Genomic DNA, 25,071 nt, shown 5'->3' with positions numbered 1-25,071 from the left:
ACCACCAAGCAGATGATGGCTCTTGGCTGCCGTGGAAATGCAGTGCCCAGAAGCAGAGTAGGGTCCCCTGCTGCCTACCTTGGTCAGGCTACATCCCACATGCTGTGCTAGCTTCTGCATTTTTGCAACAATACAGGGATGAACTGGAGCAGGAAAATCAGGCTGAGGAAAGGTTTGGAGACTATATCATATGAGGAACAATTGAAGAAAGCGGGAATATTTAGATCAAAGGCCCATATGGTTTTCAGACATTCGAAGGGCAGTCATGAGGAAGTGGTTTGAAATATCTTATCTGTGACTCCTGATAACAAATGCTTAGGCAGGGTCTGAAAGAAAAACTGTCTTCATGCCTCAACCATGTGCCATTCAAGCCCAGTTGCTGGCAGGCACATTTTGTATAGCACATCCTTTCACAGAGAATGTCAAGGGCTGTGTCTCTGGAGCGTCCCAGAAGTTTGACCCTTTCCATCTGTGAGCATGCCCTGGAATAAACATCAAAAACATCAGAGAAAACTTTTCCTCTGTCTCTAGTACATTCTGAGATGGCTGCAGGAGGGAGTGTTCAAAAATAGGAGCAGCTCAGTAGGACTGGAAGGAGACAGACTTTTCTCTGATCTTTGTGGAAGGAGACGCTGATGGAAACCAAATCTCATTACAACCTTAAGGACCTCATTTATTCATTCATAGTTACTGGGCACTGACTCTGGGCCAGGCACTGTATTGAGTATACTGAGATAAAATACACCATTCTTGTTCCCAAGGAACTCACAGTTTCCTGGGGACGTAGACAAATAAATCATTGCAATGAAAATTGATGAAATGCTACAATCAGGGCTGTTTTCCTAGGAAGATCTTCTAGTTCCCTACTTGACACAAATATTAATAAATCATTTTGATTCCTTTAAATTGTGCTATACTTAATTCCAAATCTTCTGTGGATTAAAAAAATGCAAACTCATTAAGGAAGATGAATATCTTCCTAATTAATTGAGATTATTTACTGTCAGAGACAGATGGAGGATCTGGATCCTTTCCCAAGACCTAATGATACATGCAAAAGTCTACTTATAGTTATTATGTTAATAATTCCACAACTGTGATAGAAGTTATCACTCAGTCCACTTCCTTGGATTTACATTATACCTAGTACCTAATTCTTCTATCTTCTCATAGAAATCTACAGCTACTGTCCAGGACGATCCATTCAATGTGTTTGGGATTTTTAAAATATGTGAATATCTTTCTGATTCTAACAATTTACAAACTGATAACACCGTGAAAGATTTAGATACCTTTTCATTGAACTGTTTTTTATAAATGAGACTTTGTTCCATGGTCAATCCACAGATGTTATATAACTATGTGGAAGCAATTCTTAATACAAATACCAAAAAAATTTAAATGCATGTGGTTATAATCCATAGCAATTTTTCTGGTGCCTTTCTATCTTAAAACTTGTAGGCAAATTGTCCTTAAATAGAGGATTGTAAATATCAGTATTTTAAAATACTGGTAAGTTGTTAGATCTCATTTCCCTCCAATTTTTGTCTTAATACATACATACCACATGCTCAAAAATTTCCAGTCTTTCACAACACATCAATCAAGTTGTAAGAAAAGCTTGACTACCACTACCTAAGATGTCAAAGTTTCAATGGGAGAGTTATGAATAAGGAGAAGGCTTTTGGGGGAACAATTCTACTTAAAAGTGAGTGGAAAAGGTAATTTAAAATATTTAAGTTATGCTGAATTCATGATTGTGATTTCAAATTTCTGTTTAGGTACATTTCATATTGCAGGCTATTAAAATTGCCCCTCTGCAGCCTGTGGAAAGTTAAGTTGACAAGACAGTTATTTACCTCTTTAAAAAACAGGATTTACACCCAAAGAAAGCACCCACCTAAATATGTTTTATTAAAAAATGGAATGAGGTGGTATCTTCTCCTTTAAATTGTTTTCCTAGAGCTACCAAAAATTTGCATTTAGAGAAGAGTGGACACAAATACCTCTGGATTGATACAAAGAGGTATACGGAGACCAGCGGTGAGAGTTGGTTTATGACACTCGTTGAACTTCACTTCTTTTTCATTTGGCTTCATTAGAGGCTGGACTATCTTCATTGTTAGTTTCTCTGGTTTCTGCAGGAGTCTTCTTAGGTTCTTGGGTAACCGTCTCTACCTGTTTTACTTTTGTTTGCCTATTCTGTTTTGTTTGCATTCATTTTTTGCCTGAAGATTGGTTCTATCCTGTTGCCTGTTGCCTGTTGCCACTTGTTTCAGCTCACATGAGCAGGTTTGGCTGATAACCTTGATTGTCACCTCTTGAGCTCTTCTTACACTGCTCTTTTAGTGGAAGTGACCCCCTTTTGTGCATCATGGTGGTGATTGCCTTTCCATTTATCTCTAAAAACATCTGTACAGGACACATTTCTTCCTATTCTTTGCATCATTTAAAAACTGATATAATCAAATTTTGAATACTTTCCATAACTTTTGACTTGTAGTCAGAAAAAGCCTTTAACTGATATGTTTATATAATATATTATACAATGGATGAGCCAATAATGCTGAATAAATAACAAAGCTCAGCAGTAATAACTTCTTCACCTTCTTTTCAAATACTTCATGTTATTTATTTTCTTTTTATTCATTGCTATGGAATCATGGCTGTTTAATAGATTTCAGTTGACTGGAAGATTTATTATAATTTTTAATGATACAACTTTGGCTAGTGGTAGTTTCTTTTAGGTAGCTTCTTACGTCTTTTTGATATTACTTTAGAAAGTTTTGAAAGCTTTCTTGTTTTCTAGCACAAGGTGATTCAAGCTATCTTGCGCATTTCTGGGCCAAAGACAGATGTTTCTCTTAAGAATCCTTAGTTTCTTTTAGTTAAAAAACAAAACAAAACAAAATAAGACCAGGAACTGGGTGATTGGGTGCAACATGGATTGACATTGTTCCTAGATTATTTCCGTGTCAAAACTACAAATGTTTTCCTTTAAATTTTATGTTTATGTTAATATTTCTAATTCTGTTCTAAAAGTACATTCCTCATTAATTTGAGGAATTCTATAATTGTAGCACATTCTTTCTTATATAAGAATCATTATATAAAGTTAAGTAATTTATAATTACTTATATTCTTCATTTGCCTAAGAGTGCCAAGATGCTAACACCAACATCAGTATGAACAATAAAGTACTGAGTTAAGCTTAACCTTTTCTACATACTTTTGTTTTTAGAAGGTTCTCCAGAAAGAAAATGCATTCCACCCTTTCCTGAGTCATAAACACTTCCTTGTATATAGCATGCAACATTTCCTTATTCCCTCAGGAACCTAATATGTCATGGAATGCTTTATTTGCATTTCATGAACCCAAGTCATTTGCCCAGTTAGTACTATATATATGTGTACTTCCATCCAGTGCCAGACCAGTTCAAAGTGTGTCATTTTCTTGCAAGAAGATCAAGGAGAGACTTTGTAAGCAAATAACATTACACGCAAACTCAGGCTTTTGAGGTTTAAACTGAAAGTCTCTTCTTTGACCCAGAATCCAAAATTCATGTATTTTAAATATGTTATCTGATGAATTATCAGTTATCAAAAGCACATTAGTTAATTACCAATGACATTACTATAGAACTCTAATTTTTTAGAGGTCTTTGGATAAATCAAAATATCCATTATTTCAATATTTTATGAATTCAAACTTTCAAAAACCACTTTAGAATATGAGAAAATAAGCAGAATGTGTCAAAATAAGACAGTTTAATAGAAATATTACGTACATTTACATAAGGTAATTGCATATTTCTCTGTCAATTTTTATGCAGAAATCTGAATTTGTATCACTTATCCTTATACAGAAAAACCAAAAAATCACATTGTTTCCAGTTTTATTACACAACATAAATGTAGTTACCTTTCAAAGTTTAACAGGTATTTTTTTTCTTTTTTCTTCTTTTTTTTTTTTTTTCAAGACGTAGTGTCACTCTTGTTGCCCAGCTGGAGTGCAATGGCGCGATCTCAGCTCACTGCGACCTCCTCCTCCTGGGTTCATGATTCTCCTGCCTCAGCCTCCCTTGTAGCTGGGATTTCAGGCGCCCACCACCATGCCTGGCTTTTTTTTTTTTTTTTTTTTTTTTGTATTTTTAGTAGAGGTGGGGTTTCACTGTGTTGGCCAGGCTGATCTCAAACTCCTAACCTCAGGCAATCCACCTGCCTCAGCCTCCCAAAGTGCTGGGATTACAGGCATGAGCCACCGTGCCCAGCTAGCTTAACAGGTTTTTAATACAAAATCACCCAATTTTGGAATAAATATTATAGAAAACCCACTAGATTCATTTTTGTGGTTGCTGTTTTTCAAACTCTGTCTTTCTAGATGGGGTTTTTGCTGTTAGGACTGATTTAAAACAGCTGCTGCTTTTTTTCTCCTCTCTCTCAGACCTTTACCCTGACCTGAGTTTATAATCCGTTTGTTGGCCTTATTTTCCTCATACTAACACAAAACTACATTTCTCTTCTTATGCTTAAAAATCTGACTTAAAACGCATTTGTTAAAACAGCTTAATTCATATGATATTCAACTTTATATACCTACATGCATACTGGCATCTTTTTAGCTAAATATGCAAAAATGCATCTAAGCAAAATATTCAAATACATTTTTTATCATATGCTTTTACCCTATCATAGTTTCAATTAAGCATATACATATATATATAGTTTGTTTGTTTATTTGTTTGTTTGCTTCCCCCCCAAAAAAAATTCATTCTTTAGATCCTAAGATCTCTGAATTTAAAATTTTGAATTCTAAGAACTTGTAATATATTATCAGCCTGTCAAGGGTTCCTTGCTTTGCTTTGTTTTTGTTTTTTGTTTTGTTTTGTTTTAGGGGAAGGGACAAGTCTTTTTTTATTAATACACACAGAGTTGCTTACTAAGTACCGAATAAATATCAAAACATGTACCATGGTCAGGGGGATGGGGATTAGTTCATTATTATCTATATCAATTTACTGTGAAAGTAAAGGTCAGGGAGTGGAAGCATTGATTTCTGTGCACGGACTTGGTGGGGACTCGGTGCCCCATTCAGTGTGGGCCACTAGAGTACAGCACTTTCTTCGGTGAGGACTCTGATGATTCCAAACGCATTATATCTCAGGTGTGCTCTTCTAACCCATGGAAGGCTTAATGATAACGTCTCAAGAGCTTACTCTTTTTTTCCAGACCATCTATAGAAGGTTTCCTAGCAGTCCTAGAGGAAAGATAGATGGAGGTTTATGGGGCCTCATAGAAAGGTAGCTTTGGAACTCAGGGGACAATGGAAGTTGCAGAGGCTTACTCAGACACTCATGTCCCCAGTAGCAGGTATCATTACTTTTAATAATAGTAAATTTTCACCTCAATAAGGTCATCTAAGATGTCATCTTTTGTATTTGGTAGCACTATACAGATACCCAAGAAAATTCCCCTGCAATTTTTCCTTCATATTTTTAAATGATTTTGCAACCTCTCTTGGGTATGTAGGAGTTTGTCCTTCTCACAGAGATAATGATTTCACCTAGCCATAGTTTCTGGCATCAGGGTCCCAAGTTGAGTCTAGGACCACTATGTTCCACAAACCCAGCGGGTCCCACATCTATTTTGTTTGAACAGTGACCCTTGGAGTTAGGCAACAAGGCATCTCAGCCAGGATCCAACTACAATTTGGGCTCCTAACTGGCACAATTCCAAATTTATACAGCACGGGGGCCCTGAAACAGTTCAAAGAATAGAAGAGACGTGGTGCTTCCTTTGTAGTCCTTGAGCTTGAATTAAACAACACATGAGGGAAGTTATTCTCCTTTTTTTTGAGATGGAGTCTCACTCTGTCGCCTAGGCTGGAGTGCAGTGGTGCAGTCTTGGCTCACTGCAACCTCCACCTCCTGGGTTCAAGTGATTCTTCTGCCTCAACCTCCTGAGTAGCTGGGATTACAGCTGTGTGCCACCACACCGGCTAATTTTTGTATTTTTAGTAGAGATGGGGTTTCACCCGGTTGGTCAGGCTGGTCTCAAACCCCTGGCCTTGTGATCCACCCGCCTCAGCCTCCCAAAGTGCCGGGATTACAGGCGTGAGCCACCACGCCCGGCTGAAGTTATTCTCTTCTAAGGACAAACCAGTCATATAAGATATATTAGGAGCAGAAAGGCTCTGAAAGCCTTTAGAAAGGCAGATAGGTTCAGGTAATGGGCTCTCTCTAAGACAATGAAGCCTGTCAATGGACAGTTAGCCTAGGCATCCCCTCACCATGAAAGGGAGGTAAAAAAAGAGACATAATTGGGAAGATAAAGAGGCAAGGTAGCAGGAGTCTAAGCATTTGCTCACTCAGTCCCAATCCTGCTGACTATCTCTGCCGTTCCCAGGGTTTGTGGTGTTCTAGATCCTATCAAAGCCACACCAAATTATTACAGAGAAAAAGACCACACATAGAATTTAAAAATTAGTCCATGCTCTTTGATAAGAACCGCATTGCAAGAAGGAAAGAGAGGAGTGTCCACCAGCTTAGAACTAGGTGACCACCACACACCTGTTTTCTAACACATCAAAATGACAGGCTTTCCTTTCAACACAAATTCAACCTTAGACACACCCTGAGAATTGCTTTGTGATCAGCAGGGGAGGAGGGGCTTCGTGACACTCACATAAGGGAGAGAAGAACTTCTGACCCTTAGGGAGGGGAATCAAAAGAACTTATCATACTAGACAGAGAAGAGAAAAATGGACCTTATAGTTAGTTAGTTAGAAAACCTCAAAAAGGCTATTTGAAAGGGATGCTTTTATCAAACCTCTGAAAGGAGTCACAGTGCTTGTATGGTAAAACATCATGGATCTATCATCTTTGGAGACTTAACTGTTGGCAAGTGGTACTCTTATTTAAAAGAGCCAATTTTTTTTTTTTTCATCAAATGTCATCTACCTAAGGACAGATCAGGGTGGCTCTAGACAGGACCTCCGAGTCTGAGGGAGGTGGGGAAATGATCTGTGAGGTCCCTTCAGTCACCAAGATTCTGCAGACCCCATGATAGCTGGCAAACCCCAGGACAAGGAGGAATGAGAAGAAGGAAGGGAGGAAAGAAACATCCCTATCTAGGGGGTCGCAGTTCAAAACCATGGGTGGCCTGAGGACTTCAAAGTTGAGACTATCACCATTTGACATTTCAGTTAATCTGCATCATTGCCGCCTTCTCGTCATTAGTGAGGTACATTTGGGTATCTTGTGGCCAGAGTTCTTTCAGGTGGGATATGTTTCCCAAGTTTCTTATAGGGAACACGTGTCAAAGGAAGCAGGATGCCACAAAAAAGGTGACATGAGCCCTCTGAGTTCAGCAACTTTTGCTCCCAGGGTGGTTGACTGTTCACATGCCAGCTGGGCTTTCCTGCCCATGTGCAGCAACAAGGAAATCCCTCCCCAGGAGCAGCCTGGGGCAAGTCAATGGGAACAAGCCAATGGCAACACAGATAGTCTGTTTGTGTTGCAATAAAGGGACACCTAAGGCTGGGTTATTTATTTAAAAACAAGATATTTATTTGGTTCACAGTATTGCAGGCTGTACAAGAAGCATGGTGCCAGCATCTCCTTCTGGGGAGGGTTGCAGGACGTTTCCACTCATGATGGAAGGTGAAGGGGAGCAGGCATCACATGGCAAGAGGGAGGAAGAAGGAGAGAAAGTGGAGGAAGCTACCAGGTGCTTTTTAGCAATCAGTTCTTGTGGAAACTGATTGAGCAAGAACTCGATTCCAAGAGAATGGCACCCAGCCATTCATGAGAGATCCGCCTCCATGACCCAAATGCCTCCAACTAGGCCCCGCCTCCAACACTGGGGATCAAATTTCTACAGGAGACTTTGAGGGGACAAATATCCAAACTATGTCACATATTTTAATCAGGACCAATCACTTGACCTTCACGTCCTGTAGCTGGCATGCAGGGGTTGGAATAGTGGAGTCTGCTTTAGGGGAATGTCATTGCTGCAGCCCATAGTAGCCACTAAAATCCAACTTTACCCTCAGTGGACACTCTGGATGAACAAGTCAACGTGTGGTTCTATGCTTCTGAATCTCTACTACATCCAGCAATGGGATAAGGAGGAGCTCTTCAAAGATCAGGAGGTCCAATATTCCCGCAGCATAACACACCTTATTCTGATCTTCCTTGAAGAAAATACTTACATGAGCCAAATATCCCCTGTGGAATGCATGCAGCAATGTCTTATTAATTTGAATTCAACAGAGAATTGGTATAAAGGAGCCTATCCTAGAATCTGTCTGCATTATTTATAAGAAGACTTTCATGATGAAATTGTTAATATAAAAATGTAAGCGTAATAAAGCTACTTAAGAAGTGGGGCTCTTTGCAAGTACAAGTGTAGCACTCAATATTTATACAAATTTCACACTATTTTATTTATGCAAGTCCATCTACTCTTTACTAGAAATAATATTTGCTTGCCTAATTTTGCTGAAAAGTGATAAAACTAAATTCTTTTCACAGGGTGGGAATCATATTTCACTTTTAGTATAAAGAGTTGTCACCATGGGAATTGAATATTGTAACTTCTTGTGTGGTTTTGTGTTTGGATTAATACAAAATAATCTCTGTTTGATTACAAGCCCACATTTTCCTCCATTTTCGAAAGGTGATGTCTGCTGAGTAGAAGCAGTATAGAATGATGTGCCCCTACCACCCCAAGCCAGATCTAGTGTAGGTCAAGAATATAAATACCACAACCAAGAGATGATACAATAGATTCCTTCAACTTGGTCCTAGGCGGCAACAATTCGAAAATGTTATTAGTGTGGAAAATATTAATTCCCATTCACAGGCTTTATTTAAACACATAATTATTGGAATTAATTAACAAAGATTATGTGTTTATATTAAACCACATTTACTGTGTTAATTTCATAACAATCATATACAATAGGTAGTCCCCATTCTACGGAATAGGAAATTGAAACTAAAGAAATTAAAATACAACTGGAATTCACATGGAAGCTACTTGATTTTAAGGCTCATAATCTTAATTATTTAATGATTTCTGCTTCCTTTCAGCCCATGGTAGAATAGTACAGATTTTATAAACTTGTATACTTGAAAAAGATCTTAAGTGAGTCATTTAGTTTACCCCTGCCCCCTTTCCAGACATCTCTTCTTTAGTATTCCTGAAAGAAAGAACAACCAAGTCTCTACTGGATATTTCCAATGCTGATGCTTTTTATTTTGAGGGATAGGTCATTTCATTGCTGAACTGCTACAATGCTTAAACACATCTTTGTGGTAATGACAATTCTGACTTCTTTCTTCCATAAAATTCACCAGTAAAGAAGAAGAGGAACAAAAAGCAGAAAAAGGGAAGCTCTAATGTTAGGGAAGCCAGAAGAATTGAATCCATAAACCCCAAACCGCAACGGATGAGGACTAGAACACAATACCTAGTGATAAATGATTCAACAGGGAATGTGCTTCACAGGGATGGGGTTGGATGTAAGTGGGACAGGCTAGCAGTGAGAGGCAAGCTAATTTGCCTGGTAGACTGAAAAGACTAAGGAATTTGAGGTTAATGCTCTGCAAGTGGAGATACTACTGAAATTGGCAGTAAAGCAGGAGACTGTAAATAGTAGGATGGCTGGATGGCTGTTGGGTTTGTTTGTTTTCAGAGATGGGGTCTCACTATGTTGCTCAGGCTGGATTTGAATTCCTGCATTCAAATGATCCTCTCGCCCACCCCGGTCTTCCAAAGACCGAGTAGCTGGGACTACCAGCTGTACACTATCCCACCTGGCTTGTTTGTTTTCAGTTTGGAGAAGGAACAGTTAGAACAAAGGGTCCTAAATGCCACCCTTCAAAATCAAGTCCCTTTCAGGATACCTGAGGATTGTTCTCTGAAGAAGCTTAACCAGACTCTGAACTGAGAGATATGAGGCTCAGAGGACAAGGGTGAGCAACAATGACAAAAAAGAAAAGAGGTTAAACATTTGAGTCTCCGGACTTTAAAACCCAGTGAGCATCCAAAATAATAAATGAAAAAAAGATCTACATCAAATTTAATCATTGTGAAACTTCAGAACATCATGATAAAGATGCCAAAGGGTTCCAGAGAGGAAAAAAATGGATCATATCAAAAGGATTAGGAATAAGAATGACCTTGCATTTTTAAGAAAAATATTAAAAACTAAAAGATGGGAAAATAATGTCTTAAGATTTTTAATAAAAATTATTTTCAACCTAAAAGGTTACATCTAGCCAAACTATCAATCAAGTAAGTATAAGGGTATCAAAAATATTTTTCAGGCACACACACAGTCTCCCATAAATGCTTTCTCAGGAAGCCACTAGAGGATATGTTTTCCTAAATGAGGAATTAAACTAAGAAAGAGGAAGAATGGGAGCCAGGAAACAGGAGAGAGGTAAAGGGAATTCCCAGAATGACAGCAGGGGAAGTGCCAGGACCACAGCTGTGTAGCAGGCCTAGAAACTACCAGCCCAGGCTGGAGGAAGGGGGTCAAGGTTCTAAGGGTGTTTGTATGTGGGGATAATATCTCCAAAAAATACTAGAATATATAAATTATTTGACACATTTGACCTTTGGAAATATTGTATAGAGAGATTTATAGGTCTCTTATGTTGTTTGGGAAGACAGAGTATTCTCAATTCTAGGCAAATGAAAAGAAAAGGAAATTATCAACTCCAGGAAAAACAGAAAGTTGCATATGAATAGAACTATAATCACAATGCTTTACCTAGTTTAACAGTAAACATTATTTCAATAAAGACAATATAGGATATGAATTAAACATTGAAATGTAATTTTATGGGGAAAATGAAGAGAGGAGAAAAAAGGGAGTGTAAATAATGAAAATCTTCATCTACCATTATGAGAAGACAAAAATAATGTCAAAAATTGGTGAGTTGACAGATAGCAATCAAGGCATTTTATTTACAAATGATAAAGTAAATCCTGAAAAAAAAAACTACAACAGTTTTATGTTATTACCTCTAGAAAGCATCACAAGGTTGGAGGAAGGTGGAGGAACAAGGAGTTTTTGTTTCTTAGGATGAGCTTTTAAGCATCATTTGAATTTTCAAATTATTTTCCTGTGATATTTGCATGAACATTTAAATGTATTTTCAAAAAATAAATGTATTCTTTACAAAAATTCAAAGCCTTAGATGTGTACTTTGTGTTCTCTTAAAGTTGATTTTATGATAAAACATTGAGCTCTATTAATTTGCTGTCTTTATTAACCTATCCCAGTTTTTTGGGCCCCTATCAGGCCACAGATAAATTCTTGGGTGTCACAGTTTTGCGTGCTTGTATTCATTTCAGTTATAATTGAAAATGCATATGCCTGTTTTGGATCTGGGTAGCTACTGTGTAAGTGTCATTTTGATACCTCCACTATCATGTGTGTATCTATTCAAGTTAAGGCCAATTAGCACTACTTTAATAATTGCAGGAGAATGAGAAAGAATAGGGCTTTCATCCATTCAGGCTGCTAAAACAAAATACCATAAACTGAGTGACTAATAAACAATGGAATTTTTTTTTTTTTTTTTTTTTTTTTTTTGAGACAAGTCTTGCTCTTGACTTGTCTCAAAAGCCCAGGCTGGAGTGTAGTGGCACAATCTCGGCTCATTGCAACCTCTGTCTCCTGGGTTCAAATGATTCTCCTGCCCCGGCCTCCTGAGTAGCTGGGATTACAAGCATGCGCCACCACACCCAGCTAATTTTTGTGTTTTTAGTAGAGGTGGGGTTTCACCATGATGGCCAGGCTGGTCTTGAACTCCTGACCTCAAGTGATCCACCTGCCTTGGCCTCCCAACCTGCTGGGATTACAGCCGTGAGCCACCGTGCCAGGCCAACAATGGAAATTTATTTCTCATAGTTCTGTAGGCTGGAAAGTCTAAGATCAAGGTGCAGGTGAATTCAGTGTCTGGTGACTTCCTCGTACAAGGTCATCTTCTCACTGAAGCCTCACATGGCAGAGGGGTAAGGGGTTTCTCAGACCTCTTTTATAAGAACACTAATCACATTCATAAAAGCTCTACCCTCATAATCTAATCACTTCCCAAAGGCCCTACCTCCTCATACCATCACTTGGGGTTTATGATTTCAACATGTGAATTTTGGAGGGACACAAACATTCAGACCATAGCAAGCAATAAATGATGCAGCAGTATCAAATGAGCCCCGTGAAATCATAGCAGGCCATATGAATAAAAACTATGTAATAATTTGAATGAATCAAGTGTTGAGGAAATTCCCAAACCACATGGTAAAAGAGTACCAGAAACTCAAAAAACCCAGCAGTCAATATAATATTCATGTTGCAAGTAGCAATTTAAGTTCAGCAAAACAATATCTGTCACATAAAAGTAGTTATTAATTTGAGTCACATTTATTGATTTTGTAGGCTTGAAAAGATATACATTTTAAAATTCATATAACTACTGTAAGCATAAGGAGTTTATCCCATTTTCATTTTAGTACATGTAGGTTCAAATAATATAATCCTTCAAATAATTTCCACATTATTTAAGTTATTCTGTTAAGTGAATCTATACATTATTTAAATTTGAAAAACACTGACTTGTTTATATTTACTAAGAGATCTGATAAGGTCAGTTTGCTGCAATCCAGGATGGAGTGCCACCCAGTTTGTTACACTCACCAAGTATTCATTAATTTAGAAGAAAGTACTTTACTCTTTCATCAATTTTAATTCACCAACTTAATTATCAAATAATATAGTGAACAGCTTAATTGTCTTCAACACTGGAATTTCTTTATCCTGACTTCTACTTGTTGGGTGCACTCATCTATATATAACTTATGCCTCCCCTAAACTCAGAGAATAAGTAGGACAAAATTGGGGTTGGGATATTTTCATTTCCTTTTGTTGCCATAACATCTTATCACAAATTTAGCAGCTTAAAAACAACATAAGTTTGCTATTTTGTATTTCTGGAAGTCAGAAATCCAGAATGAATTTCTTTGGGCTAAAATCAATGTCACAGGATTGCATCCCTCTGGAGGCTCTAGAGTAGAATCTGTTTCCTTGCCTTTCCCAGCTTCTAGAAGCTTCCTGACCTATGCTGAGGTCATCAACTCTCCTTTACTGCCTCCAATCCTACTGCCTTCCTCCCTCATTTATAAAGACCCTTATGAGACTGAGTGCAATGGCTCACGCTCGTAATCCCAGCAGTTTGGGAGGCCGAGGCGGGCGGATCATGAGGTCAGGAGTTCGAGACCAGCCTAGCCAACACAGCGAAACCCCCATCTCTACTAAAAATACAAAAAATTAGCTGGGTGTGGTGGCGGGCACCTGTAATCCCAGCTACTCAGGAGGCTGAGGCAGGAGAATCACTTGAACCCAGGAGGTGGAGGTTGCAGTGAGCTGAGATTGCACCACTGCACTCCAGCCTGAGTGGCAGAGCGAGACTCCATCTCAAAAAATAAATAAATAAATACCCTTATGATCACATTTAGCCCACCCAGATAGTTCAAGATAGTTCAAGATAATCTCCCTACCTCAGGATTCTTAATCACATCTGCAAAGTCTCTTGTCATGTAAAGTAACATATTCACAGGTTCCAAGGAGTAGGACGTGGAGATGTTTTGGGTGGCATCATTCTGCCTACCACAAGGGATGCCACTATGCCCAGCCTGTCCCCAGAGCAGAAACTGATGGAGGAATCTGCTTTGGAAGTATAGGAACACAAGTTCCAGAAAGAAAAATAAAAAGGGAATGGACGTAAATTAATAGAGAGGCATTTTATGTTGAATCAGAAGGAGTTTATTTTTCTGAGGAGGATCAAGGAGCATGTTGAGGATTTACAAAGTGTGGGAAAGCCACCAACTAAGGAAGAAAAAGCAGACTGCTTCCCTGAGGGTTTGTCTGAGGTGGGAACAGTTACCTGGGAAAGACTGTGCTCCAAGGTCACACCAATTACCATGTGCATGAAGATTATACTCAGTTCAGCTCCAAAATCACCATCTACATGTTTATTTCAAACTCTGCAAACAAACCAATGACATCAGAATTAAAATAGTTCCACCACCTCCCTGTTCTTATGCCATTGTTTTTCTTTTTCCATGATTCCTATAACAAACCTGACACCAATTAAGCTAGCAGAAGAAGAAGAAGAAAAAGAAGATGAATCATCCACCACACTGGAGATAAACCAAGAAGTAAGAAAAACTGATCTCTACCCAAAAGGATAACAATGGTGAAAGACTGCATTTGCAAAGGGGATGATATAGTCAGAGTTTAAATTTCCGAAAGGACAAACAAAACATGGAGAGTCCGATGAGATCTTCCAGCTGCTTCTCTCTGCTAAGATATTTCCCGTGGCGACAGCTAGGGAAGCTTGGATGTATTTTCCCCTCGCTGTGTCATAAGATGTTCCTTTCCCTACCCCCACCTCCTCCAGACTGCTGCCTCCAGCAGTGCCTGTGGCGTGTGTGTGTGTGTGCGCGTGTGTGTATATGTGTGTGTGTGTATTGGGTTTCTCTCTCCCTTGTAAGAACACAGCCAGCCCGCCCTCTCCTGCTGTTGCTGCAGCTCTGACTTGCTTTTTCCTGCCTCTTTCCTCTCCTCTCTCTTCTTGCTTAGCTTCTTGCCTTCTGGTAAGTATGATAAACCCTCCCCCAAGCCCCGTGAGAAGATGTAGGGTGCGGTTTGTGGTGTTTGAAACTTGCAACTTTGAGATTGCCAGTGAACTCTTGGAGAACTTTTCATTGTATTTATAAATAAATATGTTGCTTAGGGAGGGATGTGTCTGTGATAGTCATCTGGAATAGCCAACACAAGTGAAAAGTTCTCTCCCTGGGGAGGGGAAAATAAGGCAATAAAGTTTATATAAGATAAAAGTTAGAAATAATTTCTTTGCCACATAATATAAAATGGATGATTGAAAAGTAACGAAGTTCTTTGACTTTGTTTTTTTCCCTCTTGTTAACTTGTCTTGAGACTACTTTTAGGAATTGAGTTGTCCTAGGCTTTATAATGACTGTTCTGTTTTAAAGTAAATGTGGAACAGGAGTTTAAAGAATAGCCATGGAATTAATAATTTAAAAAATCAATGATTGTGGCATGTGATAAAGAACAAATCGAATACAAACAGCCACTTGCATTTAGACTAACCAAAGTAAAACTCCTATGGACAGCTTATTTTAAATTAATTATTTTGAAGTTCATTTTACTTGAGATTTTATTTCATCCTAAGATAGTCTCCCCAACTTTAAAACCTACGTATGGATTTAAGCCAGTAAATGTTTACTGTTTTCAATTTGATTGAAAAATGATTCTCTTGATTTTTAAGGATGAAGTGCTAAATGGCATGACTCATTTTAGAATAGCTTAAAATAACTTTTGGCTGGACAGCAGGTGCCATGTGTCTTTCTCCGTGTTTAGGGGAGGCCTAAGTTATATATAGATGAGTGCAATCAACAAGTAGAGGTCAGGATAAAGAAATCCCAGTGATGAAGATAATGAAATTGTTTGCTACATTATTTGATAATTAAGTTGGTGAATTCAAATCAGTGAAAGAAAAAAAGTACTTCCTTTAAGTTATGAGTGTTTAGTGAGCATCACAAGTCAGTGGCAATGTCTGTGTGTTGAATTTTCTGTTCTTGTTGGTGTCCAAGCACTTGATTGACATCTACTGCCCTAAGAACAGGAAAAGGAAGCTGTGCAGTTGTAGAACAGTATGCTTTTGTTTTCACTTTCATGTTACCACAACAGCAAAACCTGCGAATTATGAGGATCTTGCCTTATTTTTATGCTGCTATTTAGTAGCATCACTGTGAAATATTATTTTAAAATAAAATGCACCATAACTTAAAGGCCTAAACCAAATCTATTGCAACCCTAGAAGTGGTAATAGTCAGAAACACTGGAATCTCTGACTCAGTTCCATCTCTCACCCTTTCCCAAGGGCCCTTATTATTGCTGAATTATTTCTCGAGTTGGTCTCCTCCTTGTTTATGAAACATTGCTACTTCTTAAAAATTATTGTTCTTCTAGAGCTTCCTGACTTAGAAGAGAAAGTTGTAATCTGTTTTTCTCTTTTAAAGTGTTGGTTTATATATTGGAATAAAAGAGTATTATAGAAACTTAAGGAATTGTTGTTATAAGCAGCATCATGCTTTTGTTTTGTTTTTGAGACAAAGTCTTGCTCTGTCGCTCAGGCTGGAGTTTAGTGGCGCAATCTTGGCTCACTACAACCTCCACCTCCCGGTTCAAGCAATTCTGATACCTCAGCCTCCCAAGTAGCTGGGACTATGGGTGCCCGCCACCATATCCGGCTAATTTTTGTATTTTTAGTAGAGACGGGGTTTCACCATGTTGGCCAGGCTGGTCTCTTGGCCTCAAGTGATTCACCCGCCTTGGCCTCCTAAAGTGCTGGGATAACAGATATGAGCCACCGCACCCGGCCTGTGTTTCTATACTACTTGGTTTATTTATTTATACCTTTCCTCATTCCCTGTCTTAATCGAAAAATGATGCCAGTTTGAGCCTCAAAAAAAGCATTCGTGTTGCTTATCTGAAAAAGAAAATGCCAGAAAAGTGAGAAATGTCTCCTGTATCCAGTGTAATAATGCATTTACATCAAAATATTCATACTAAGCAAAATACTGATTTATGGATCAAATAGAGCTTAGAGATGTTATTGTTATGAGTCATTTAAATAAATTTGATGACTCTTCTATTAAATATTTTAACTTTGAAAGAAAACTAATGCCATTTTAGATTTAAACATTTTAAATACACACAGTCATGTACCTCCAGTGATTGTTAATCTATATAGAACTATACAGGAAAATGATAACACAGACTGACTAGTGTAAGCAAAATGACAAATAAGGCCACAAAGAAACAATAGCATGAATTACTTTCTTAATGTGAGTAATAAGGAATACTGTTGAAAAGTGAAGAGCAAAACCAAAAATATGGCAGTAGTGTGACTTGATTTGGAAAAACAACTTTTCAGTGTTCCTACTTTAATAATTGTAACATCAATGGTTTGTGAAAGGACATTCACTGTATGTTAGAGACCATAATTAGTTGGCATTCACTTGGGGGATATCCTTACCATTGAAATGAAGCATTGATATGTAGCATCTAGGTTAGCTATGTAAAGCCTAATGTGCTTACCACTAGATACCAGTCCCAAGATGGAGGCTAATCACGCTGAACAGCTCTCAGCGGAACAACAGTCAACACCTCCAGGGGACAGTTCATCATTACCCCGTCACAATGGCCTGGAGAAGGAAGATGGTCAGGATTCTTCAACTCCAGTCCAGCCACTGGAGAAAGAGGCAGATGTGCACCCCGATATCTCTGAAGAGCTGAATCGACAGCTGGAAGACATCATTAACACTTACGGGTCTGCTGCCAGCACAGCAGGGAAAGAGGGCTCTGCCAGGGCTAGTGAGCAGCCTGAGAATGCAGAATCACCTGACAACGAGGATGGGGACTGTGAGGAAACAACTGAAGAGGCTGGAAGAGAACCTGTTGCTTCTGGAGAGCCACCCACTGTCAAAGAGCCTGTCAGCAATAAAGAGCAAAAATTGGAAAAGAAAATCCTAAAAGGATTAGGCAAGTAGTTATGTTCAAATATATGACTTTTCTGTATAGTATTCCTGAAAAAGGGGCACTTCCTCCAACCTTCACTAAAAGCCACATCTAATATTTGAATTACTGTGATAGCCTTCTACATTTTCCCTTGCTGTATTTGTCCCCAGCCCTTTCCCCTCAATACAGCTCAGGTGAACTTTTCAGTCTGTTACCTATTGACCCTCTGTTCCATGGCTTCCTACTGCTCTTAGGATGAAGACCAAAATCTTTAACATGTTCTCTAAGATCCTAATGATCTAACTCCAACCAGTCCCAGTTTTATCTCAGATTACTCTACCCTACAACATCACCTTCCTGAACACTCTGCCTCTATTACTACCACCACCACTACTGCCTAATAGGTAGTCATTCTGATCTTGTCTTTCAGGCCTTTGAACATGCTATGCTCCATCTCCCACAAGGCCTGTGCACATCCTAGTTTCTTTACCTAGAAATCTTTACCTATCCTCAAGTGTCCAATGACTGTTTATTAACACCTAGTCTTTGTAAGGCACTGTGCTAGGTGCACAAAGGTAAATAAGTCATGGCCCTTTGGTCAAGGAGCTCTAAGTATAGAGAAAACAGAAGACACATAAATTAATTATACAGGAGAAGTGCAAAAACAGGAACAGGAAAATTTTTTAGGAGAGCATGGGAGATTGGTAACACCAACGATGGCTGTGAAAAAAGGGTGAGAATGTTAATTTTTTAAACTATGAGTGAAAGCATGTTACTGTACATAGGAAAGTTCCTCTGCTTATCTTTCCTGGTGGAAACACTCACTACAAATACCCGCTCCTGTGTGATACCTTCCCTGATACGCCCAGGTAGAGTCAGCATCACCTTCCTTAGTTTTCCATTAAATTTTCTGCAGCAAGTCATTTGTTTATAACCCATCTCCCATGCTAGTTGGAGAATCTATCAAGGGCAGAGACCACATCTTATTTGTTTCCGGAAGACTGTGTGGTAGAGTGAAAGATCATAAGTGTTGGTGTCAGAACTGGGTTCAACCTCCAGTAACCAGATTATCTGTAAACCCAAAAATATCCCAAACTGGAGTAGAATATTTTTCTGCAGTGAGCAGGTATATACAAACCTACTCACAAAGACCAAGGGAGCTGAAGGCCAAAAGCAGAAGCTGACAAATCTACTTTCCCAGAAAGAAATATTTAATAGGGGCTTACAAACAGTAGTGCTATCTTGGGCAGCAGTGAGACAGTGGATCCCTGCACCCACTCTGCAGAAAGTGTCCTTTACATAGCAAGCTTTTAGGTAAAGTCACGTGCAGCTGGTCACATCTCAGACTTTCTTGCCAAAAGTCATGACCACTGGGAACATTAGATAAGCATCTTTCTGAGGGATTATCTATGTTACAGGCATTGTTTAAAGACCTTGCTGCAGAACAGCGGTCAACCTTTATGGCACCAGGGAAGACAATTTTTCCATGGACTGGGGAGGGACAGTTTCAGGACGATTCAAGCGCATTACATTTATTGTGCACTTTATTTCTATTATTATTACATTGTAATATATAATGAAATCATTATACAACTCACCATAATGTAGAATCAGTAGGAGCCCTGAGCTTGTTTTCCTGCAACTAGACAGTCCCATCTAGGGGTGATGGGAGACAGTGACAGATCATCAGGCATTAGATTCTCACAGGGAGTGTGCAACCTACATCCCTCGCATGCGCAGTTCACAATAGGGTTCATGCTCCTATGAGAATCTAATGCCACCACTGATCTGACAGGAGGTGGAGCTCAGGTGGTAATGTGAGTGATGGGGAGCAGCTGTAAATACAGATGAAGCTTTGCTCTGTTGCCTGCCACTCATCTCCTGCTGTGCAGTCCAGTTCCTAACAGGCCATGGACTGGTAGACAGGGTTGGAGATCCCTGCTGCAGAACACCTTGGTATGGAGGAGTCAAACATAGGTCATCATGGCAGGTTTGCTTTAAGATGGCATCACTCTTGCCATGCAATGGGCTGTTTTCCTACAGATATCACTATGATGCTAAAACCCATTGCTACAGTGCTTTCAAGAAGGGCTAAATGACACATTGAGATAGCATACTTGACCCAACTAGTATAAAATTAAAAGAACCCAGATGATAACTTTAAAGTATCTTCAAGTTCCAAAGTGCAGGGTTGGAATCACTCTAGTGTTTTGGAACATGGAAAAACATAATAAAATTGCTCTGTGTTACAGAGCAATTTTTTCTTCTCTGACCAAACATCTCAAATGCGTCCCTTTGCAAAGCTAGTCATTATTCAAGTTTCCATAAGACAATATACAAAACCTTATCCCAGAGGTAAGCAACTTCCAAGTGTTCCTAACCAGAAAAGTTATTTTTCAATCGCCCTAAAACTTTTACATAGGAATTGGTGTGTGCGTGTGTGTTGTTGAGGGGAAAGATATGAAGAAAATAGGGATAAAGCTAAAATAACCAATTTGGATTTCTACTCTCTTCCATGAGTTATTTCATAATCTGCATTAATCTTACAATTACCAAATAATCAGGATGATGTTTTTAAAAAATCCAACTCTCTAATTCTGCCGCTATTTACAAATTACCAAATTCCAACTGACTGTGTTTGACCAAAATCAATGCTTGTGGATTAGAGTATCTAGGTGTATCCACTCTAATTGAGTGTGTGTGGGCTCATGACCTTTTTGTGCCTTCCCACTCATCATCATTAGCATATTATTGTAAACACTGTACTATTTAACAGCTAGCTACATCATGCATGAAAACAACATTTTTAGGCTAACCTCAACTTGCAACCACCATTTTAAACTTTCAGTTGTTTGCAAGTAGCTTTGGCAGCCTTCTTAGCTACTTTTCAGTTAAATGGTACTGTGCTATTGTCTAGACTAATGGTTTTCCAACTTTATTAGAATCAATTGCAAAATTTGTGAAAAATGCTGCTCCTGAGCCCCCACACACAGATATTTGGAGTTTGTATGCCTGGAGTGAAGCCTGATCTTGTCTCTCAGTTCTTTGAACATGCTATACTCCATCTCCTACAAGGACTGTGCACATTCTAGTTTCTAGAGTACAATGAGTATTTATTAATGCCTAGTGTTTATGAGGCACTGTGCTAGGTGCACAAAAATAAATAAGTCATGGCCTTTAGTCAAGGATCACTAGGTAGAGAGGAAAAAGAAGACACATAAGCTAATTGTCATATAGTATAAATGCAAGACCAGGAACAGGAAAATTTTTAGGAGAGCATGGGAAATGTTCACCCTGGGTAATTTTGACACAAACAGATTGTGGAAGCAATGGTTCTGATTCTTCAGAAAGTGTTTTCTTCACTCTTTTGGAGCAAATATAAATGTCTGGCTGTGGTCTCCTTTTATAACCTATTTGGACCTCTTAGATAATAAGTCATTCAACCCATATCTGAAGATATATTCTTAGTTTTTGCTTATGTACTTGATCAAAGACGTCTTTATCAGATGCTATTTGCTTTATTGGCACATTTGAGATGCTAAAATGTTTTGACTCTCTACTACATTTTCCAAAGTGTGTCTACTTTGAGATGCTTGAGATTTCATAAAGTTAAACAGTTTCTTTACTGCCAGAATTCTCTGACCTTTACTGTATACACAATGAAAATCTAAACTAGTGATGGGTATAGTTTCCATCATTTCCAAAACTTACTGACTTATTGGATCAGTGAGAGACTTTTTTTTTTTTTTTTTTTTTTTTTTTTTTTTTGAGATGGAGTTTCACTCTTGTTGCCCAGGCTGGAGTGTAATGGTGTGATCTCGGCTCACCGCAGCCTCTGCCCTCCAGGTTCAAGCGATTCTCCTGCCTCAGCCTCCCAAGTAGCTGGGATTACAGGCATGTGCCACCACGCCCGGCTAGTTTTGTATTTTTAGTAGAGATGGGATTTCTCCATGTTGGTCAGGCTGGTCTCAAACTCCCGACCTCAAGTGATTCGCCTGCCTCAGCCTCCCAAAGTGCTGGGATTACAGGCATGAACCACTGCGCTTGGCCAAGAACCTTTTTTTTTTTTCCATAACACCTTGAATATTTGGGAAATGTCTCTACAACCCAAGCACCCAGGACTTATTTTTCCTTTTCAGGCTGCATATTCTACAATAAACGCAGTACTTACCAGAGCAGTTGGGGAATATTTAAAAATCTCTCTGGGGGTTAAGTCACTTTCCCCTTGGCATCTGAAATGAAAGAAATGAAAACAGATTTCCCATTATGTAGCACCATGCCGTGTTCACATCTAAAGTATCTGCTTCGTTCTCCTACTCGTATCCTCCAGGCTCAGAGGTATCTCCCATTTATCACTTCTTTGACAACATTATGTGGGCTAGGAGAAAAACAAAGTTCATTCATAGGGCTATTCTGAGCTCAGAATCCATCTAGTCAACCTACTAATTTTATAGACAGGGAAATTGAAGCCTAGGGAGTTTCAGAGTCCGCCAAAAAATGTTACTTATCTAGTTGATGTGATTGCGAGATTAGTCATAAAGCAAGGGATGGACCTTGTGTGATCGTAGGACCAAAGTGGTACAGAAGCAAGCATCATATTGGCTAAGGAGCATGTATTACAGCTCAGTTAATGAATTTTGTCTTTCTAGTTACAAGTGAGCTTCAGTGGTACCTTCTGAGAGGCTCCTGACTGGACATCAGTATTCTGAAATGTCTTCAGACATCCATTTACATAGTCTTCCTTTATTTTTTGAGACAAAGTCTCACTCTGTTGCCCAAGCTAGAGTACAGTGGTGCGATCTCAGCTCACTGCAACCTCCACCTCCCAGGTTCAAGCGATTCTCCTGCCTCAGTCTCCCATGTAGCTGGGATTACAGCCATGTGCCACCATGCATGGCTAATTTTTATATTTTTAGTAGAGACGGGGTTTCACTATGTTAGCCAGGCTGGTCTCGAACTCCTGACCTCAAGTGGTCTGCCCACCTCACCCTCCCAAAGTGCTAGGATTACAGACGTGAGCCACTGTGCCCGGCCCCTAGTCTTCCTTTGAACTATCTGGTCACTCTCCCAGACAGTCTGTTTCATCTGTTTTAACTTGATTTCTAGTTTCTCTGAGAGAGTAATAACCTGCTGCTTTGATATTTTCTGAAGGAGATGGTGTTTTCTCAAGGAGACTAAATTTTCTGAAGGAGATGGTAAGAAGACCAGAGAAATTCAAGGGAAAGAGGAATAAGCAGAGACAAAACTTGACAAGTAGATTCATAGAGAAGCTAGAACCTAGACCAGACCTTGACAGGGAGGAGAGTTTACAGAAGCAGATGGAAGGGGAGAGAAAAGTCTTGAGAAAAATTATTAATACTCTCTTCTGATCAAGGTAGGTATTGGATGGATGAATATTTTACTGTTTTTTTTCTAATATTTTTATTTTAGTTATTGGTAATAGTGTATGCACATCATCAGTTGACCTATTAAGAACTTCAGATCAGATCCGCTCTCCTACTGAGTGAGAGGCCAAAGTTCCCCTACAAATTTGACAAGGCCACTGAAAGAGAAGAGATAGAAAATCTCAGCCAAATGGAACAAAATCTGATAAGAAAACACAGGCTAGGTGGTATTTTCGAAACTGCTAGAAGCCTTAAAACCAAATGAAACAAGCGAACGAAAACCCTGACAATGAATGGTGACAGTGAGGAGTAAGAGAACCTGTGTAAATTTAAAAAGTGGATTGTAATAGTCTAAGATAACAAATATGCCATCCAAACAATGTTGCTTTTACTTTTGTTGTTATCTAAATCAAGCTAAAAATGGTGAAAGCTATTTTAGTTGTGAAATGACCAAATCTTAAAGGTTGAACTCAGAATCCATTTAGTCAACCCACTAATTTTATAGACAGGGAAATTAAAGCCAGAGAGTTTGAGAGTCTACAAAAAAAAAAAAAAAAAAAAAAAAAAATCACTCAACTAGTTGATGGCAGAGTCGGTTCTGGAACCAGGTCTTCCATCCTTAGTCCAGTATGAATTTAATAATACTTTCCTTCCTATCCTCTGCATACATGAATTTTACTTCCCTTAAAAGATATCTATAGATGCTCAGGAATTATTTATCTCATGCTTATTTTTAGAAATCATATCATATTAGAAGAATAACAAAACTAACAGTGAAATATGAATCTAGGTCTAACATTTGAAAGAGGGACATTCACAGTCTTTTTTGGCTTTAAGTTTCTGCCACAATACATGGAAATCAGGAAGGTGGTTAGAGAGGTACACAAGTACCTATTCATAATCAAATTTAACCCCAAAGTTCTAAAAAAAAAATTTTTGGAAGAGAAAAAGCATACTTTTGTTTTTGAGAGAGAGAGTCTCGCTCTGTCCCCCAGCCTGAAGTAGAGTGGCCGATCTCAGCTCACTGCAACCTCTGCCTCTCGGGTTCAAGCGAGTCTCTTGCCTCAGTTTCCCAAGTAGCTGGGACTACAGGCGTGCACCACCAGGTCCAGCTAATTTTTGTATTTTTTAGTAGAGACGGGGTTTTACTAGATATTGGCCAGGCTGGTTCTCCTGATCTCTGGTGATCTGCCCGCCTTGACCTCCCAAAGTGCTGGCATTACAGGTATGAGCCACTGTGCCCGGCGAGGAAAGGCATAGTTTTGAACACTTTAAATCTGCATAAGTTGTCACCAAACTTAGTATAAACAATCATTACTATGCTAAAAGTTTCAGAAAAATCCTGGTCCACATTTCTTCAGCTGGCTTAGTTGCCTTTAATTTCAGGTTTGTCTTTCTTTCTTTCTTTCTCTTTCTTTCTTTCTTTCTTTTTCTTTTTTTTCTCTCTCTCTCTTTCTCTTTCTTTCTTTCCTTCCTTCTTTCTTTTTCTTCCTTTCTTTTGTTTCTTTTCTTTCTTTCTTTCTTTCTTTGAGACAGAGTCTCGCTCTGTGCCAGGCTGGTCTGCTGTGGCGCAATCTCGGCTCACTGCAACCTCTGCCTCCCTGATTCAAGCGATTTTCCTGCCTCAGCCTCCAGAGTAGCTGGGATTATAGGCACGCGCCACCACACCCAGCTAATTTTTGTATTTTTAGTAGAGACGGGGTTTCACCATGTTGGCGAGGATGGTCTCGATCTCCTAACTCGTTATCTGCCCGCCTCAGCCTCCCAAAGTGCTGGGATTACAGGCATGAGCCACCGCGCCCAGCCAGTTTTTTGTTTCTTTGATTAAAAATAATTTCTCCATCTTCCAATAAAATTGTGCCAGTGACCACAGCCATATGCGACAGCGTGGTGTCTACTGCACAGGTGGTTCCACTTTCATGTAGACTTCCTACCACGCTGAGTATTTCGCAGCGCGGTGGCTGCATGCCCACATGCCTTCCTAGCTTTCATGAGGAAGAAATGCAGCTTGCTTTGGAAGGACACATTAGGGAGAAGGCAGGTGATTCCTTCCTGATAAAGCGT

At 39.1% G+C, this 25,071-nt stretch overlaps 1 protein-coding gene across 1 annotated transcript in view; it reads left to right on the top strand.

Moving 5' to 3' along the window:
* The first annotated feature begins 14,577 nt into the window (after positions 1-14,577).
* The window catches only part of TXLNB (taxilin beta), a 49,209-nt gene continuing 38,715 nt past the window's right edge, over positions 14,578-25,071 (top strand). Inside the window, exons 1-2 of the mRNA XM_008006846.3 lie at positions 14,578-14,673; positions 17,210-17,647. Coding sequence (XP_008005037.2) covers positions 17,224-17,647 — 424 coding nt within the window. The 5' untranslated portion in view covers positions 14,578-14,673; positions 17,210-17,223. The remainder of the gene's footprint in view (positions 14,674-17,209; positions 17,648-25,071) is intronic.

This window comes from Chlorocebus sabaeus, chromosome 13, assembly GCF_047675955.1.
Source record: "Chlorocebus sabaeus isolate Y175 chromosome 13, mChlSab1.0.hap1, whole genome shotgun sequence".
NCBI lineage: Eukaryota > Metazoa > Chordata > Mammalia > Primates > Cercopithecidae > Chlorocebus > Chlorocebus sabaeus.
This window is presented reverse-complemented; position numbering and strand designations above follow the sequence as displayed.